Genomic DNA, 19930 nt, shown 5'->3' on the forward strand with positions numbered 1-19930 from the left:
TTTGGATAAAAATTGACTTGCTTTTGGTTATAAACGACTTACTTCGACAGCTGAACATGGAATATTTATTGAAAACAATCAGATGTAGTGACATTAAAGTATATAACTCTTTCTGTTACTTGTGGATATGATGTGGAAAGTAATTACAAGAAACTAAAAGCTCCGGGTGCCTGAATAATGTCAAAGCAATATGTAGGTCAATTGTAATAAATCTCCACCTCTATTTCTGGTACAACTGGGATAATGAAGATCCTGTGATAAGCAGCTTTCACAAGCAATAACCTAGTACTATATTAAAAACAAATCACCTCTTAGCTGAAGAACTAAAAATCACCAAAGAGAATCTGTGTATTCAGCTAAACTAACCTAATCAAAATGATGTGCTTACAGGGAACAACCCATAAATTTAGTAAAACGCTGCCCCTAATTAAAGGATTGCAGTTTTATTATCGTATAGTAAAATCAACAAGTTTCTAAAAATTACCAAATAACTTTATTAAGGTTATAGATCTATGGCTATCAGTTTTCACAGATTGACTTAAAAGGAAAATGAAACGTAGAAATGTTTTACAAGAGGGTAAAAATATTGCACAGCATCTGACATCTAGTTCCATCATTGTCACACAAAATGATAGGTTCACCTTAAAGAATTCCTCATAGCATGTAACAATTTGATGGCATTGATTACTTGTCACACACCAAACCAGAAGGCCAACTAAGGAAACTGTGCGAAGGCATTCCAGATTGCTGCTCTGACTTCTAACAGCCCTGTCCTTTGTTCCAGACAAATACTATGATATGCATACTTTCCATCTGCTTGATCATTTATAGTTTGGATTTGAGTGCCATTGTTTTTGACCTCAGCTGTGTGGAAATGCTAAAATTATCAGATTGTGTGCAAACAGTCACAATTGCATTACCCATAAATTGTGCCTGTTAATGGTTTCACCCTTACGAAGCAGAAAATGTAAAATGTTATGCCTCATTTATGCACTTGAAATGGCATCAGGTTTAAAACATACACTCGAAGGACCCGAAGCAATAATTCTGGTGGAAGCCTTTTCAAACAAGGGGGAAACAAATAGATGACGTGGGATATCTACAAAAATGTTAACCTTTCAAAATATCTATACACAAAAAGAAATCATTTTCTTGATCTTAATCAGGTAGCCTACATCGTTTAAGCCATCAGTATCATTCTAGCAGCCAGGAAGGCAGTAAATTAGACCGGCTGCAATTGCTCTATAGAAAGTATAATAATGATTCTGCTTGTACACATAGAAAAAAAGTAATTAGTAATAAGACTGTTTCAGTGAACCAAGATATTAAAATGACAATACAAGCATAAACCATGATCCGCAGCAAAATATTGCTGCGAATCAGGATCAAGTTCAAGGTAATAAGCCTAAAAATGGAAGACAAATACAGAACTGCCTCACAAAGAGGACGTAAATATGAATACAGTGCAGGCTTATTAGAGTTGCTTTTTTGGGTGGGGGGGGATAGGAAATTAAGAAGGCCAAGTTAATTCATTAACTGCAAAAAAATCAAGTTATACGTTTTGTGAAAGTAAAACTTTTCGCCACGTTTCTCACCACGAAGGACCTGCGGAGCATTCTGGTTGTTAAAGGGTAAAATTATTTTTACAGCTGGATTGAATGAGTAGTGCAAGGCTTCATGGGCTCTTTCTCAACCGCCCCATAAGAAGCGAAAGGGTTAACGGTGGTAAAGTGCAGGAATTCTATGCTGGAGAGCAGACTCCATGAACATTCCAGTGGGCCCAGCACAGCATTCAGTGCAACCACAACAAGCCACCCTTTGTCCTCTTCCCCACTCCCGCCGCCGGCCTGCCACACACACAAACACACTAACAAAACACACACCAGGTTTCTTTTTTATTTATTTTTATACAACACAACTTTCACACAGTATTTGTCAGGCAAACTGACTGAATTGGAAATATATATGAGGATTGTAAGGTTGCCAAGCTGTTATCTCATCCTGAGGAGACCCTACAACAATTGGACATAACTTTTGTGTCATATCAGTACAATCCAGCAACAACAAAAAGGGTTTTCCCTGACAAACTTTGGGGGGTGTTTATTTAGGGAAAAGGCGATAAAATATGTATATTTCACAGAGTAATGACAGAGCGAGCTGGTCACTAAGTAACCACCATCTATAAAGCTGCTCTCTGGCCGTTCATCTCCCTCCCTGATTTCCTCACACACAAACTGAGGCGGCAGCAGCAGCAGCAGGCGAGGCGCCCGGGCGTCACGTGACCAGGCGCTCCAAACTCCCAAACATTCCAGCACAGTTTTCTCCAACTCCACGAGCTCCCGAATTCCTGAAACTTTATGGAAACAGCTTCCCCCACATGCCCACTCGCTTTCCCCCCTCACACAACCGCAAGAAACGCGTCAGGCTGAGAGGTCTCAAACCCGCCATCACTTTTTCCAGAAACAATGGCCATGGGAGTGGTTGTGTGTGTGTTTTTGGGGGGGACATACGCGTAAGACTGTTGTTAAGTCACAGAAACCGGAGGAAAGTTTGGAAGTGCAGTGATTATGTCTGTACAAAGGCAACAATAGATCAGATATCGTACATCCCTCCCCCCCTTTTCTGGGACAGTCGCTGGGTCCTGTCTAATCAAGCTTGGTGTAGAACAGAAAGAACCAATAATAGTAGAGGGGAGACTGGCTGGGAGTTTGGAAGTTTGCGTTGCATTAACCCGTCTCCCTCCCTGTCAGGCTCAGCCCTGCCTTGGCTGCTTTATCCATCCCACCCCCGATCCGCTGCATCTCTTGAGTGTGGAGGGATGTGCCAATAATATCCCAGCTATAGGCTGGCGGCAGGGTACGGAGCGTCGCTCGGGTCTCTTACCTTTCAGAGATCTTGGCTTCGCTTGCTTGCGGCGAGACATCCTAAACGCAAACAGCTGAAGTTGTTCAATGTCAGCCCGTTCCCAACTAAGGCAAGACACACGGAGGGTCCCTCAGCAAGAGCTCTCTCTGTTTTTCCTCCAGCCTCCCTGCCTGCCCTCTTCAGTGGCCAAAAAAAAAAAAAAAAAAACTCGCTTCAAATTCTATACAGAAAAAAAAAAACCGCTATCAAAACTGATTCCGAAGCTTGGAAATCTGCATTTTTATTTAGAAAATGCCAAAATGATCGCTATGAAATGACATGACCGACATCTATTTGTCTGTAAGGGACGGTAGAAAACTAGAAAATAATAATAAATAAAAAAAAAAACAGAATCCTCGAGGCAAAGGCTTTAGCGCTGAGATGGAGCAATTGTGGCGCTACAAGTAAGAAAGGCAAAGCTGCGCTGCTCCTGCACGGGGGAGGCGTTTATTTCTTCTTATTAGGATTATTATTTGGCTTGGGCTCGTGTGTAAGGGAGGGGGGTGCTGCTGATTATTTAGGGGGTTTATTTGCTAGTTATTGGGGTCGGGGAGTCTCTGGTTTGGCTGCTGCTGCCCGGGATGTTGCTGGGAAGGAGCTGGATGTGCTCCTTGTCTGTGCTGGGAGAGAAAAAAGTCTGCGCCTGGATTGGGGAGAGAGAAGGAGATGTGCGCTGCTGCTGCTGTGTGCTCCCTCCTCATCACAAACCTGCAAGGTCTTGGACTGCGCTGTCGCTCCGGTAGTCCACATAATAATGGAAAATAGAAGCAAGGCCCCCAAAGCCATCAGGATGGCTCCAGAGGGGGCCCCTAACCCGCAGGGACTCGCTCTGTACGTAATCACTGAGGAAATCATTGTCAGCCTGCCTGCACTCACACACAGACAGAGGGGCATGATTAAAAGCCGAGGGGGACTCAGCCAAGACGTGGACTGGACGCCAAGCAGCTACTCAGACCTGGATCAGGAGCCTCTGCAGGAGGATCAGGGAATAGAACGGAGAGAGGGGGAAACAGAGAGAAATAATAGCAGCAGTAGCAGCAGCAGCAAAACAAGCGCAGCCCCATCCCACACACACACATACACACTCACACATACACACAAACACAATCACACATTAAATGCAAACCCCCTCCCTTCCCAGCCCACTGTGGTGTGTTATTAAAGATACACAACTGCTGCGAGAGATGGACTCTTTCCTCAATCCGCTTTTCTCTCCCCCTGACTGCTGGAGGAAAGAAGAGGAGAGAGAGAAGGAGCAGACACAGCTACAATGTATGAGAGTGGCAAGGTCCCTCTTCCGGCTGAATAGATGGAAAAGATACACTGAGCTGCCTGCCTTTTCCACTTCTTCCTTGGCTTTCACTTAAAAGGATCTTTTGCAGGAACCATGTGTGCTTGCGCTTCATTTCACCCTGCTTCAAACTCGCACACTGTTATCTAGGGGACACCTGTATATTGGCAAAAGTCATAGGAAACCTAAAGTCCTTTTAATTGTTATCCCACCACCGGGCTCTTTTTTTTTTTTTTCCCCTCTTTTTCTTCATCCCTTCTTTCTTTCTCTCCGACCATGGCATTTTAATACACTGTTACATCTATAAAACGTGCTTTAATTCTACTTCAGCACCTCTGCTTGCTGTGAAGTATAATGTGTTTCTTGCTGCAATGTAATACAGTGTTCCTTTTTATTGCTTCTAACTTCCTTCCTTTCCTGATGTGCTCTTTTACTAGTGGTAATGGAACGTACGCCTCTGAAAAAAGCAAATATCTACAGCAATGAGAATAACCTGGAAACTGAAATGTTGAAAGCATACATTATGAAGCTAAAGCTAGAGTTGTAGAGACACATCTTAGAATTCAAGGCAAGGTTATGCTCACTCACTAACTTTCCATTTTACCATTGTTTTAGAATGGCAAGGGAAAATAAATTTAACAGGAATAAATGTGAACTCGAGTTCAGTCTTCTGTGATATGGATGGATCACATTCTCTACTTTTTTGGCTGGGGTTTTAAAATAATATTCAAGTTGAGAAAATAGTATTTTTGTGTTTGTTTTCTTCAATGCGACATAAATATAATTTAAAATGAAGTAGACTTGAAAGGCAGTATATGAATGACTTGATGGAATTCATTTAGGAAAGTAAAACTTAATCATCCCTCCCACCCATTAATAAACAATACTCCTAAAAAGTTGTAGTTGTAGCCTGTAAACGATCCTGTAAATGACGGCAGAATATTTCTCTAGGAGTCACTAAAACTGTAAGACAAATATATGGCAAATCATCATAATTTGAAATATATGTGTTATATTTTTATTTGAAAAATGCTGTTAATTTCAAAAAAAAAGTTTCCAGCCCTCTGCAGTTGTAGATAAACTAGCACTGTCAGCAACTAAATGGGATGCTGGGAATCGTAGTTTAACAACAGCTAGAATTATGCCGAATGTAGATCTGTGGACAGGACATAGAATGTGGCATGGTGTTGGTTTCTAGGAAAAGTCATATCAAAGTTCATACATAAACATTTAAGGCATGAGGTTTTAAAATACTTTAAACAAGAGTAGATGTTTCAAAAATTAGTTGCAATACAGGTATGGAACCTGTTATCCAGAATGCTTGGGACATGGGGTTTTCTGAATAACTGATTTTTCTGTAATTTGGATTTAAAGTCCACTATAAAATCATGTAAACATTAAATAAACTGAATAGACTGGGTCTGCTTCCAATAAGGATTATTCATATCTTAATTTGGATCAAGTACAAGGTACTATTTAATTATTATATAGAAAAAGAAAATCATTTTTAAAAATGTGGATTATTTGGATAAAATGGAGTCTATGGGAGACAGGATCCCACAACTTTTTCCACTACTATGAAAATAGACTGTAAGCACTGAAAGTGAGCAACATACTTGACTTTTATATGTGTGTGCATGTGTGTGTGTGTGTAATAGTCCTTTTTTATTTTTTGTGCAACAGTGAATATAAACAAAGCAAGGTAGCACAAGTGAAAACAGCAAGTAAATAAAATAAAGCTGCAGTGTTTCAACTAGGTAGGCACCAAATCCAGCCTTTGGACTTGGCTCAATACTACACCAATAGTTTTGCTGAATATTAAACTGAATCCAGCCTGAATTTACATATTCTAAGTTTGAGGCTGTGTAAATAATTAAGAATAAGAAAAGTTGTCACTCAGAGCTATAAGGTCACATCATTTAAAGGGTTTAGATTGATTTTAGTTGAATGCTTAGAATTTGTCTGAATCCAAATCCTGATAAAAAAAAGTTCAGCCAAATACCATAACAAATTTTAGAATTCGTGCATCCCTAGTTACAATATAGTTTACGGTGGCAGGTATTAATAGAGTCAATAGAAAGGAATCCCTGCCCTGCATATCTTACAGACTTACGTGAAGAAGCTCACAGTACTGAAGCAAAGTGCCAAAAAGATAAATCAGCTTCCGCAATAGTATGCAGTTTGCTCTACGTATGTGCACCAGTCCAGGACAAAATTTCTTGGAGGTATTGGTATATGTCTTAAAATCTGGGACAAAGAACGTACACAATATCCTGTTTCAATGTATCACACGATACAATTTAAAAAATTAAGGCAACATACTTTTAGAGTCTTAATTATGAGAACCTAGAGGTAATACCTCATCTCTTTAAAGGGCAAGTCGACCCCAAAATAAATTACCTAATAAAATAAACATAATTTTAAGCAACTTTCCAATATACATTCATATAAATGTCTCTTTTAATATAACATTCATATAAATGTGCTTTTAAACTTCTTTGTAAAGACCGTTGCTATTGAAAGCAGCATTTGCTTAACTCCTTGTTGTTACTTTTTAAACACTATAGCAAAAGCCTTAGTTCCCCAGCATAGACAGGTCTGTTAATCAACTGCCTTGTCTTACATTATATCAACAGTCTGAGCCACTAGGGCAGAGAATAGAAAGGGACAGACAGACAGACACTGCTTGCAATAGCAATACATACAGTATACAAATAACTTAAACACCATAGGAAATTTGTAATGAATGTATATTGCAAAAATGCTCAGAATTATCTTTTCTGTTATTTGGCAACATTTTATTTTGGGGTTGACTTGCCCTTTAAGACTGGACATTACATGCAGTATGGCTAATTAGCTACCAATTTATTTATATTTGTGCTGCAGACTGCACAACTATATAGTTATACAGCTATAACTAAATTTGCTATAGCTGAAAGAACACAAAGCAAAAACAAAGAAAAAGGATGTTAAAGTATGGACACAGGTAAAGGGAGAAGAAAAAAAGTATACTGTAGAAGTTTCTTCCCTTTTAAAATATAACATTTCCCCAGTTTTCTTCATAGCAAATTTTAACATTTGGGTTATGGTGCTAGACTGCGGATTGCCACAGGGTGACCTGTTTTAACCCCTGAACCACATGTTACTTTTGAATTTGATGGAAGCCACAATGTGGATTGTTAGCATCTTACTAATGCACTGAAGCCAGAAAGGGGAAAATTGTCCGGGAAGTGCTCACACATCTTCCTCCTCTTGTCTTTAGTTATGGAACTAATGGTTCTCGGAGATCATTTACAGTAGCGGTGTCTCTAAATGATTAATTTCTGTGACAGCTAATAGAACTTTACAACATACTAAAGGGGCAAGATAGACCGGTGTTCAACATTAGTTGAATATATTAGGCTTGTATTGGACGTGTATTCATCCAATAATTTTAAGTGAATGAATTTACGGTTATTGTGCAGACGTGAAATCAGCCCTGTATACATGAAACTACTTTCATTTTACACTTGCCCCCACCTCTTTGGTTCTTCAGAGTTTTTTGGGAGGAGTGGAAGGCAATTAATGAATATATTCTTTCCAATTAAACTTCCTCCTTAGCTATAAACCTAAGACACAAGCAGAATATCGGCTATTTAGAGCTTTTTCAATTGGAAAGGAAAACCAGTATATGACGTCAAAATAAACCAACAAACCATTTGTGATTTATAATTAAAGGGTTGTTCACCTTTGAGTTACCTTTTAGTATGCTGCAGAGGATGATATTCTGAGACAATTTGCAATTGGTTTTCATTTTCTATCATTTGTGGTTTTTGAGTGATTTAGCATTTTATTCGGCAGGTCTCCAATTTGCGATTTCAGCAATATGGTTGCTAGGGTCCAAATTACCCTAGCGATCATGCATTGGTTTGAATATGGAATATGAATAAGAAAAGGCCTGAATAGAAAGAGAAGTAATCAAAATTAGCAATAACGATTAATTTGTAGCCTTAAAGAGCATTTGTTTTTAGATGGCATCAGTGACCCCCATTTGAAAGCTGGAAAGAGTCAGTAGAAGGCAAATAATTTAAAAAAAATTACAGAACATAATCAATGAAGACCAATTGAAAAGTTGCTTAGAATTGACCATTCTATATCTAAAATTTAACTTAAAGGTGAACCATCCCTTTAAAATTAAAAGTATGACAAGCTATCCTATGCTATGCTATATTCTATGCTATATTCTAAGCTATGCTATTCAGAACAGACTTTCAAAAAAAGCCTTATTTTTTGGTTCATGTTGAAAATAGGTTTATTGTGCATTAAGGGGGACATATTATATAATATGCAACCAGGTAGCATTTACCGATCAGCTGTTTGAAAGCAAACATGGTGGCTATGAGTTACAAGATATTGAAAAACTTAAGACTATTTTAATTCACCCAATTGTGTTTTTGAAAATGACCCTCATCATATAAGCAATGATGAATATAATGAAGGACCTCCTGTGAATGCTTTAAAAAGAAACATTACTGTTAAAAGTTTGGAGCTAACCGTAAATCTTCTCTGGTTTTTATTACAGAAGTGGTAGGTGTGTCCGAGCCATCGTTCCATACTGCAACACAACATAAACAATGGTTCACAAATTTATATGACAGTGTGTTGACAGAGTCTAGAGATGTGTGTGTGTGTGTGTGTATATATATATATATATATATATATATATATATATATATATATATATATATATATATATATATATATATATATATATAGTCAAATACAAGAGTCCTCTGCACTCAACCCATTATCAATATATTTAAGACAGCAGTATGCACAAAATGTCGCTGTCTTAAATATATTGATAATGGGTTGAGTGCAGAGGACTCTTGTATTTGACTATATGTATTTTGAGGTCACAGCCTCATTGCACCCCCGCCTAATGGTTTTAAAAAATAGTGGTGAGCACAACTTTCCCTTGTTTGTTATAGTTTATACAGGAGCAGTGACCAGCTCCATGTTGTAGCTCCCACCCTTCCCAGCTATAGTCAGGTGATCCCACTGGTGTCTAATAAAAGGGCAGCCAAGTATGGAGGTTTACTTTGAAAGCAGCAAGTTAAGTTGCAGGTAAAACCAAGTCCCTTTGTAAAATGTATAATGAAGCAATAGAATTCTTAATGAATCAGATAAAATTGAGCATAGGACTGGCCAGATATGGGATGACTTTGACGTAGTTGGCCAGCTTAAATATATTGCAATATATGGACAAACAATCCCTGTTTTGTTTAAAGGGTAAGGCATTTTTTAGTAGCAGTATGCACAAAATGTCGCTGTCTTAAATATATTGATAATGGGTTGAGTGCAGAGGACTCTTGTATTTGACTATATGTATTTTGAGGTCACAGCCTCATTGCACCCCCGCCTAATGGTTTTAAAAAATAGTGGTGAGCACAACTTTCCCTTGTTTGTTATATATATATATATATATATATATATATATATATATACTCATTCCTACAGCTGGAGCACTCTTAATCCATTAGGCAATTGCTCGGGTGCAGGTTATAACAAATCATACATAAAACAACAAAAAAACGCACGCACAGGACTTGTAAGGTGCAAAAAAATATATAAGATTTATTGCAACGTTTCGGCTCCTGTACTCGAGCCTTCTTCAGGTGGTGTGTACAGTGCAAATAACCATCAGTATTTAAACACAAAATGGCGCCAAAGGCACAACATGTGACGTCATGAGGTCATGTGTGTGTCACTATAAGGAGTCTATAAACGCTTTACATCAAAAGGCCGCTTGATCTAAGGGACATGTGTCTCCTATGGCCATAATCTATACCAGTGCATGATGAGTGAGCCGATATATCAATCATAGATCAGTGCGGGTTAAATTAGTGCTCAAACCGTGAGGTGCCATAATCCCCTAGTGTGCTTGAGTTTAAAAGACGGACCGTAACTTACCCCAAGGAGTGTGAGCAGCTGTAGGACGGAAACGCACACTGTCGCCTGTTTAGGCAGTAGGCGTTATCCAACAAAAGAGGCCGTGCACCCCACATCCAACATCACTGCTTAGGCCCGGAAAGCGCACACTCACCATCGGTATGTACCGGCCTCCACGTCACTCTCCGTTAGGTCATGCCCCATAGTCGTAGCGGCGGGGGTATTGTTATTGCACGCATCTGCGAAACATTCCTCTGTGTGCTGTAGCTGCTATTAGTGCGTATCCAAAGCTTAAAACTTTGGATACGCACTAATAGCTTTTGTTTTATTTGGAACATTTAGGAAAATGACAAAAGACTGCATGATTGACTAAAAATGTTAATGGATTCTGCATGTTACTATTGGCATTTTAATATTCACACTTGTATATATTTTACTAATATTAGCTGAACTTTATTAGTGCTATAAAAAGACCTCCACAGGGCAAGGAATTCATTTAAATTTCAGTCTTCAATGGGCTTATTTGATGGTTCTGCAAAATGAGCACTGGGTTTCTGCATGGGATAGTGGGATGGTTATAGATCTGCCTTTGCACAGTGCCAGATTACCCACTAGGTGCCCTAGGCACTAGCCTAGGCCCTGTCTAGTGTTAAGCATCCAGTCTTGGAAACTGTGGAAATGAATAGAGTATAATGCAAATGCAATTGGATCATGGATCTGATCACATCACTTCAATCAGACTTCAGAGCCCCAATCTCGCCTGCACAGTATCTCTACCAGCTAAATTGATACAGCGTGGACTGTGTGCATGTACATGCGTCTCATGTAGAGGGAGGAAGGTGGGTTACTGACTTGGTTGAAGGTGGGGTCCCCAAAAGCACTACCCTGTCTAGGGCCCCATTTAGTCTTAATCCAGCTGTGCCTCCACCACAGTCTTTATGAGCATTTGATGTTTGTATTTCAGCTGAAAGGAATCTGAGTGATAGGATAAAAACATTAATCATGTATGTACAGTATGTATATGCTTATTTACATAGTGCCATGGGGTGTAGCATTCTTTACATAATATACAAGGATACAGAAGATAAAAGAATGCAGTAAACAAATATGTAAAATACAGGTTGAGTATATAAAGAAATACTGTTCTCTAAATGAAAAGGAGCTATTTTTGCTAAAAACAATGTTAATGTTTTAAAAAGTAATGCAGTTTTGGAAAGAAATATTTTATTTTACTTTTGACAAAGTTATAGTCACTTTTGTATTTGCATGGCAGAATATTTCCATTGCAGATATTCATGTGACTTTGACCTCCTTCCTGATATGGAAACCCTGTCTTGCCTTCGACTTGGGATCAGAGCAAGTCTTAAGTTGGCCATATACAGACCAACACCTGCTGACTCCTTTACCATTCTTGAGATAGTTAGCAGATAACTGGCTTGTGTATTCTTGTTTGCATGAGTAGGTAATCTAGTGCATGTAAAATGTTCATAATGTAGGAAGAGGATACTGAAATATGTGATGTGATGTGATTGGAATACAGGGGAAGCTGAAGAAGAAGAAGTAAGTTTGGCAGTGTAGTGAAAGAAAAGGTGACACAAGTTTACACAAGGGAGCTTGTGTTAGGAGAAGAGCTGACAATATTTCTAAAATGACTTATTTTACACAGTGGTATGGGAATGGGAAGAGAACTAATTCTCTATTTAATTGATTATATTTCTTATAGAGAAGGAGATGACATAGTGAGAATACTTGATGCTGTGGTCACAGATGTGGGGTAACAGAATAAAGAATTAACATTATGTTTCATGGAATATAAGAGTTGCTGTTACTTGGGCAAGGCTGATGGGGCCTGGAACAGTAGCAGGGGGTACGATTTGTGGAGAGTGTTTCTAGACACGCTAGAAAGCCCAGCTTGAATGCCAAGTAGGGTGGGTTGTCCTAGATATTCTTGAAACTATGACTGAATGATTGACACACTAATGTTTTCTATATGTGTAACCTTGCTATGAACTAAGGGAGGTCATAACCATAGGTTGGTTCTCCAAGAGGAAACCTGAACTTAAAAACTCCAGCAACAACGGCTTGTTGTGAGAGAGAAGAACAGAGGTGGCAATGGGAAAGAGACAGATCCCTGAATAAAGACTGTGGAGGTGTAAATGTGCATGTGTGTAACATGGTTAGATGTACACAACTTCAACATAATGAATGATTATATCTGCTAAATTGTAATAACAATTAGACTGCAAATTGAACTAAAAAGGAGCCCAAGATATAGTGAATAAAGTACCCCCTCTTGTAAAATATAAGGATATTATAAGTTACTGAGGAGTTTCATGACCATATAAAAACACGAGGCAGAAGGCCGAGTGTTTTTATACAGGTCATGGAACTCCGAGGTTACTTATAATATGCTCATATTTTACAACTGGGGGTACTTTATTAATTATAATACACAAATTTTAGTGAGTCATGTGACAGAAATTACATCACTACTCACCGTTTATAACTGATGACATCACTACTCACCGTTTATAAGGATATAATTTACAAGATTGTCATGGCTTTTGTGTATTATACAGCTATATATACTGCTGGACAATTATAAGAATCTCTTGACATTACATGTGTTTATCATATGTTGGTATTAGTGGACAATGTGACTATCGCACAGGTGTGGAAAATACTTTTTTGCCATAGGGCACATTGTGACTCATGAAGCTGAAGTCTGTTCACTGCAGCACACACCCAAGCCTGGATCGAGCTGCTTTCAGAAACCCTTGAAATTGGTCCAAACAGTCTTTTGTCAGGTGAATAAAAATTCAACAGGCTTTGGAGTTTTTCATATTTTTTAGCGTATCATTCAGCATATATTTTTTTCATTTGGACTTTTTGTATTTGAATCTTTTAATAAATTACAAGGCATATGGAATTTTAGTGAAATAGAGTTTAATTGTAGTTTTAAAAAAACGCTACCAAACTCTACTAAAATGTGAATGTAATTAAATGAGCCTCCCTATATTGCATCAACATGGCATGCCCCGTTTTGAATTTGCTATTAAATCCAAGGGAATGCAGCAGTTTTAGGAAACTCCAATGCTTGTCTTCTGTTTTATTATTGATATTTCCTGTCCTCCAGTCTCAGTGGATATTCTGTTTTCACCTTTACTGTCCTACAGATGAGAACTTCATTAGACAAATCTTTGTATTGATTTTGTGATTTTGTATTATACATATATATATATCGTAGATATTGATTGTGGTACCTCAAAACACATCTGCACTTATGTAAACAAATCCAATTTGTCAAAGATTAAAGCCATCAATTCAGTTGAATACTGGACTGCTAATTTCTGAAACCATTTCAAGTCTTTCTGAATATAATGCCTTTTTTAAAGCTGGGTGTCCAAAACTGTCTCCATGTGTGACTTAATCAATGCTGTGTACATAGTTGCTTAAACCGTTTCACCTTCATTTGCTTATTTGTACTATTTTTAGTCTTTCCTGCAGCTGTGTGACTCTGAGAGCTGCAGAAGGCAATCTATTTTCTGTTTTAGATTGTCCAAAGTATATACAATTTAATCTACACTTACCCTTTGATTAAAAAAAAACCAGATTGATTTTGTTTGAAAAAATTTGATTGTTGGGCCCATTGAACTTAAAACGTATAGACAATTTTAAAGGGAAACTATCACAAAAATACACATGTAATATAAGCTATGAGGAAATAAGAAACTAGTTTCTGAACTAATCACTATCCCCCTCTCAGCATCTGTTTTTCTTCATTCTGTTTTCATTCAGGAGTTGAGTATCAGATGTTCAACTTATAGGGGGGCTCCCTTTCCTATCAGATATATTATAGCTCACTCAAATAATTCAGGTACAAACAAAATCTAACAAAATAACTTCCTTTGACACAAATTCTGCATGTAGAGAGACAGGATTTCTGGTGATTTTAAGTGTGAGCTATAATACATCTTCTAGGCAAAATGAGCCCCGTTAAAATATATACTGGATTTAACTGTCATTCAAAATCAGACTCCCAACTCCTGCATGAAGAAAGAATAAAAAGAAGCAGATGCTTGGGGGGGTGGGGGGTAGTGAAGAATAACTTGAATATTCAGGAATAGTTCAGAATTTGTCATTAATTATATTTAGAATACTTCTTATTTCAGTATGATGAAGCTTATATTAAATTTTACTTTTTCATGATAGTTTCCCTTTAAATAGCATATTCATTGAACATGTGATTGTCCTTTAAATAGCATATTCATTGAACATGTGATTGTGATAATGTTGCATTTTGGGATCTTTTTATTCTTCCAATACATTAGATATCAGGATCTATTCTTAACATTTTAAACAGTGTTTTTAAAGATCACAAGTGCAATTGATTTTTTAAAAATAAGGTTACAGCCTTTTTTAAAAAAAATCCATTTTTGTTTGTATAGCTTTATAATAATGGATTTTGTCCTTGTACAACCTCAGCAAAGCAGGCAAATGCAAAAGCAATCACTTGGATGTAAAATCATCATGGAATTGTAAGCCAATAAACATTATTAATGAGAATCCAAGTACATATAGATATTAAGCTTCAGTTATGAAAGCAATTCAATTTATTGAGACAAGCAGTAATGTGATAACTAATAGTGTACATGTTATGCAAAACTTTAAGGTGCACAGTTACTAAAATAGTTTAGAGAAGGGCCAAAGATATCTTTTTTTTAATGATCCCCCAACCCACATTGTTTCTATGGAAAAACAGCTGACTAAACTCGTGCTGTGAGTCCCAGACTCATAGCAAAATCAATGGGTTGTAACAGGAGCAAATAATCTGAATAAGACCATTTCATTTGATGATTCATTTTCTTAAATACTTTTTCAGTTAGTGCATGGGTGTGCATTCCCTGTACTGCTTCAACCACTTGAATTACAGTTACACATGATCTACAGTTAGTTGGCTGCAGCTAAACCAAAATTGGTTTTATGAATAGGACATAGTAACATAGTAAGTTAGGTTTAAAAAAGACACACGCCCATCAAGTTCAACCTTTGACTTGTATTTTCACCTGCCTAACTGCTAGTTGATCCAGAGGAAGGCTAAAAACCCATCTGAAGCCTCTCCAATTTGCCTCAGATGGGGAATAAATTCCTTCCTGACTCCTGCAAAATGCAGGACTAGTCCCTGGATCAACTTGTACTATGAGCTATCTTCCATAACCCTGTATTCCTTCACTTGCTAAAAAGCCATCCAACCCCTATTTAAAGCTATCTAATGTATCAGCCTGTACGACTGATTCAGGGAGAGAATTTCACAGCTCTCACTGTAAAAAACCCCTTCCGAAAATTTAGGCGGAACCTCTTTTCTTCTAATCGGAATGGGTGACCTTGTGTCAGCTGGAAAGACCTACTGGTAAATACAACATTAGAGAGATTACTATATGATCCCCTTATATATTTATACATAGTTATCATATCACCCCTTAAGTCCCTCTTCTCCAGCGTGAACATCCCCATTTTGGCCACTCTTTGGCCGAAACTGTACAGCATATTCTAGATGGGGCCTTACAAGTGCTCTATAAAGTGGAAGAATGACCCCCTCCTCCCATGAATCTATGTCCCTTTTAATACAGCTCAAGACCTTTTTTTCCCTTGATGCTGCTGAATGGCATTGCTTGGTACAGCCAAGTTTATTATCTACAAGGACTCCAACCTAATTTATTATTTTTATATTTTATTTTTGCATAACCAAAGAGCATTTGATTCTAACCATCTATTCCATATGCATTTCTTACATTTTGTTACGTTTGGTCTCCAAAACCCAGAGTAAACCCCAAGGTCCCGGTCATGGCTCACTCTTCTGCCCTTAACACCGCTTTTCATTTTAGCCCTCCACTACTTGGATGCCGCCAGGTCTTAATGTGAGAGGACCAAGGAGAGAACTCTGGGCAAGCACGAGAACCAGGACAGGCCAAGCCAATACCAAGCTGGGCAGTGCAGTACACAATTTAGAGGCAAGAGCACAGGTGGGTCACAGGCCGAGTCAGAATACAAAAGCAACGGTACAAATCAGGATCCAGGAGAATAGTCAAAATACAGGCAGGATTTAGGATAGGCAGCAATCAGGGTCAGGCATGGTCAAACACGGAACAAACAACCAGAAATAGCACCCAGGAACTATAAAAATAGAACTTCTTTGGGCAATGACATAGAGGACACTGGCTCTTTCATTATTTGAATTTTTGTGCCTTGCACGATTACGTCAGTCACACGCCGCATCAAAAACTCGGAAGCAGTGGACGCGCATAGGGAAGACACATAGCAGCATGTGAAGAAAAAGGCAGGTGTCCCTGCTGGCCCCCCACTAGACCACCAGGGGTGAGTTTACTGATTGTTATTTGTAAATGTGCTATTAAATTCAGTATATCTGTCCTATGTAATTCACTTCACTGTATGCTTTACTACAAAAAACTATTTCACAGTAATCAGCTATCCTCCAGCCAAGTCCTGCAATACCTTGCATGTTATGTTGTTCTTTTTCTTTCGTTTTCTTCATTCTTTTTCTTCAGTTCTCATGCATAGCATTATGGGAAATGGAATCTTGGTGGACCAGTCAGGGACTGGAGAGACTACAGATTTATTTATTTTAGCAAATAAATTTAGAGTCAATGAAAATTTTTAATTAAAGTGTATTGGTAACTTGTTTAGAATTTGTCTTTTATTATGCTGATCCTGAGCTCACAAACATTGTCTGTACCAAAGAGAAGCTGCAAACAGCTTCCATCATCAACTCATGAATGCCTAGACAACTCTCAGTAAAAGTGCAGTACATTAGCCAATCCTAATACAGGTATGATACATCATAATGACAAGTGTCATCATAAATTAAAACTACTTGTACACAATTATGAATAAGAATGTAAACTATTCACAGAAACTATATACCTTATAACAAATTTGGAGCTTATGTTTGCATTATTATACATATTGCATTATATAAGCCTTGCAGGAAATTGATTGTCTGTTGATTGTCTTGACTGTTATTTCTACTGGACATTTTAAGCAATCAGATATAAATCAACTGAGATGATGGATGCCCTCGATTGTGAAAAACATGAAGCAAGAAATGTATTACTTGTAAATAACCACATCAAATGTCACCTAAAATAAGATATCCCAAACATAAATATATAAGCCTGACATATAAGAATGACACCCAATGGATATTAGGGAAATATTTCTCATGGTAGCGATATATTTTTCCTTCATTGTATTAAATGCAAATGTATTTTTGGCATGAGGACACTTAAATGTGAAAAATAAAAATATTAATATAGCAATAAAATAGCAATTAAGTTACTATAAGAAATTTTGATATGGTTACATACTTTTATCATATGGATAAGAACGTCATCTAACGCTATCAGCTTAAATATACAAAACTAACTGCATAGTAGTACATTATAAAGAAAATGTAGTAGACAAAGGGGGGAATTTACTCTAACTCAAATTTTTCTCATTTTTATGAAACCACAAATAAACTGATTTCCACAAAAGTCAGTTATTTATCAAAAGATCTGAACTGAAAAAGCAAGAATGGGGAAGAAGTTGCCAAGAAGTTGCTGACTTTTTGACTTGCCGCACGATAACTGCAACTTTTTTGTATTGTTGCACAAAAGCCAGCGTCAAATACACCTGAAAACCTCAAAAACCACAAAGCAAATAAAGATCTTCTAGTTGTAAATGGGACATCTACCATTGACTTCTACATGATTTTGACAGGTTTTAGCTGGAGTATTTGCAGATTCGGAATTGTTACAGTGTTGATGCATAATAAATCCTGGAAAAGTCTCGCTTTTTTTCCTGCAACTTTTTTGGGGTTTTTGGCAACAAAAATCCTGACCCAAAAAAGTCGCTGTATAGTAGATGCCACCTTATAAGTCCAGTGTCTTATGAAAAAACATTCCCCATTTAAAAAAGTAAATTATGTAAGTAAGTACAAAAAGTAAGTATGCAGTTATAGGAAATATAAAAGGAACTGTCTCAAATGAAGCTTCTAGCACACACAGACACATCCATGGAAACTGAAATTAATAACATGCCTTTATAGGCAAAGCAGTATGCTATAGAACTTACAAAATATGTGAAAGGAAAGTGGGAAAAAAGTAATGAAAATACAAAATTGCAATCAATAGAATACATCTTGCCATTGATTACTAGCTACCTCTTCAACACTCTATCCTGTAAATCAGCCTGCTTTAGATTTGCTAATGAAACTCACAACAGTATACCAATACAAATTAAATATCTTCATTTTTTATAGTATAACACCATTAGAGTTTGGATGACGGAATCCTTGCAGCAGCATGCACTACTCCTAGCTTGCTTAAATAAGTATTTTTATGTATTTTTTGTACAAATAGCCTTTGCCTACTGATAATAATTAGATATCTCAAGACAGACAGTTAGAATGCTTACTTCGAATCATTTAGAAATTTGAGAACCTAATCCAAGCATTTGATAGCCACCATATTGCACTGTTATCCTGAGGAAAAAACATGGCACATTAGAAAAGTTAAAGATTGTAATTCTGATATTAAACCCTTATCAAAACAAATATGATGAATGTCAGGCATATAATACTGTAAACAACCTCAACTCTGCCAAGTTCCCAGTAACATTAGGGACCAGACAAGGGATGGAAACTTTTCCTGGTTCTCTTACACACCCAAAAATGTACAATGCAATATAGCAAAATGCTGCATTACTCTCTATTAATGATGAGCAAAAATTTGTGAAACCAATGAAAACTTTTCAAAATGTGAACATTTTGCCAAAATTTTAACCAAATGGGAAGGGAAATAGCATATACATTGCTCTACCTCTTAAGAGAAACTCCTTTCCACTATTCTTTATAGAAAAAAAGACTGTCATGTTGCAATTTTTTTACAAACATGGTGCCAGGACAGCTCCTTAGAAAGACAGAGGTGGGCTCTGATCCTATTGGTTGATGTGGAAGCCAAGGGGCTCATAATAACTTTTTTTGCCTTTTTTTGTGCAAAAAACCCTACAGCTACTACAGCTACTACAGCTACAGTTGAGCAACTTGCCTCAGGTTCCAGCGCCAAGTAAGATACCAGGGGCAGCAAAAGCTAAGAGACACATTTCTGTTTTTTAAACTAGAAATTTGATTCTTCTAGTGCAAGAAAATGCAATTGCACTTTTTGCACTAGCGTTGCGACCCCCCAGAGTCCTGCCAGAGCAGGAAAGGTAAGCACTGGTGGATGAGGGGTGAGGCAATGCAGGAGCCATCTGAGACAAAGATTTGCCACTGCAAAGATCAAAACGAACCCCTACAACATGGCATAAAATGGGCTTTCTCCAAACTGACACTAACTCCACCTCCCGTTGAATTATGGTGTCCTTCTCCTTTAAGCCATCATAAATTTTAGGAATCATAAAAATCTTTTCAGCTAAAAGGCTGAACCAAGTCCTCTCAAGCTCTGGGAGCCCACAGAGGGTTCACCTGAAAGAGTGCTACTGTCAGCTGCATTATTCCTGCACCTCAACACACTTCTCTGATGCACATTGGCATAATGGCATGTTGAACATTGGTGCCTGTGTGTGCAATAGTTTGAGAACACACTGTTGTATCTCTGTGCACACTTGTATTGTGCACAAGGCAGGTTTTGGTGCCAAGACCACTAAAAGTTTCCCTTCTGCAGCTCAGTGTAACCAAAGCTGATTTCCGCATCTGTAGATTTTTTTTTTTTAAACTTCTTCCTTCCTTCATCTTTTGGTTTTATA

At 37.7% G+C, this 19930-nt stretch overlaps 1 protein-coding gene across 5 annotated transcripts in view; it reads right to left on the bottom strand.

The window, feature by feature from the left end:
- The window catches only part of znf521.L (zinc finger protein 521 L homeolog), a 243959-nt gene extending 239785 nt beyond the window's left edge, over positions 1 to 4174 (bottom strand). For 2 of the 5 annotated variants that reach the window (XM_041566405.1, XM_041566404.1), the window contains exon 1: positions 2884 to 4174. In XM_041566405.1, the coding sequence (XP_041422339.1) occupies positions 2884 to 2923 (40 nt within the window). In that variant the 5' untranslated portion in view covers positions 2924 to 4174. The remainder of the gene's footprint in view (positions 1 to 2883) is intronic. The other 3 variants (XM_041566402.1, XM_041566403.1, XM_041566406.1) reach the window with 3 other exon arrangements.
- Between the last annotated feature and the right edge of the window lie 15756 nt (positions 4175 to 19930).

This window comes from Xenopus laevis, chromosome 6L (assembly GCF_017654675.1).
Source record: "Xenopus laevis strain J_2021 chromosome 6L, Xenopus_laevis_v10.1, whole genome shotgun sequence".
NCBI classification, from domain to species: Eukaryota; Metazoa; Chordata; class Amphibia; order Anura; family Pipidae; genus Xenopus; species Xenopus laevis.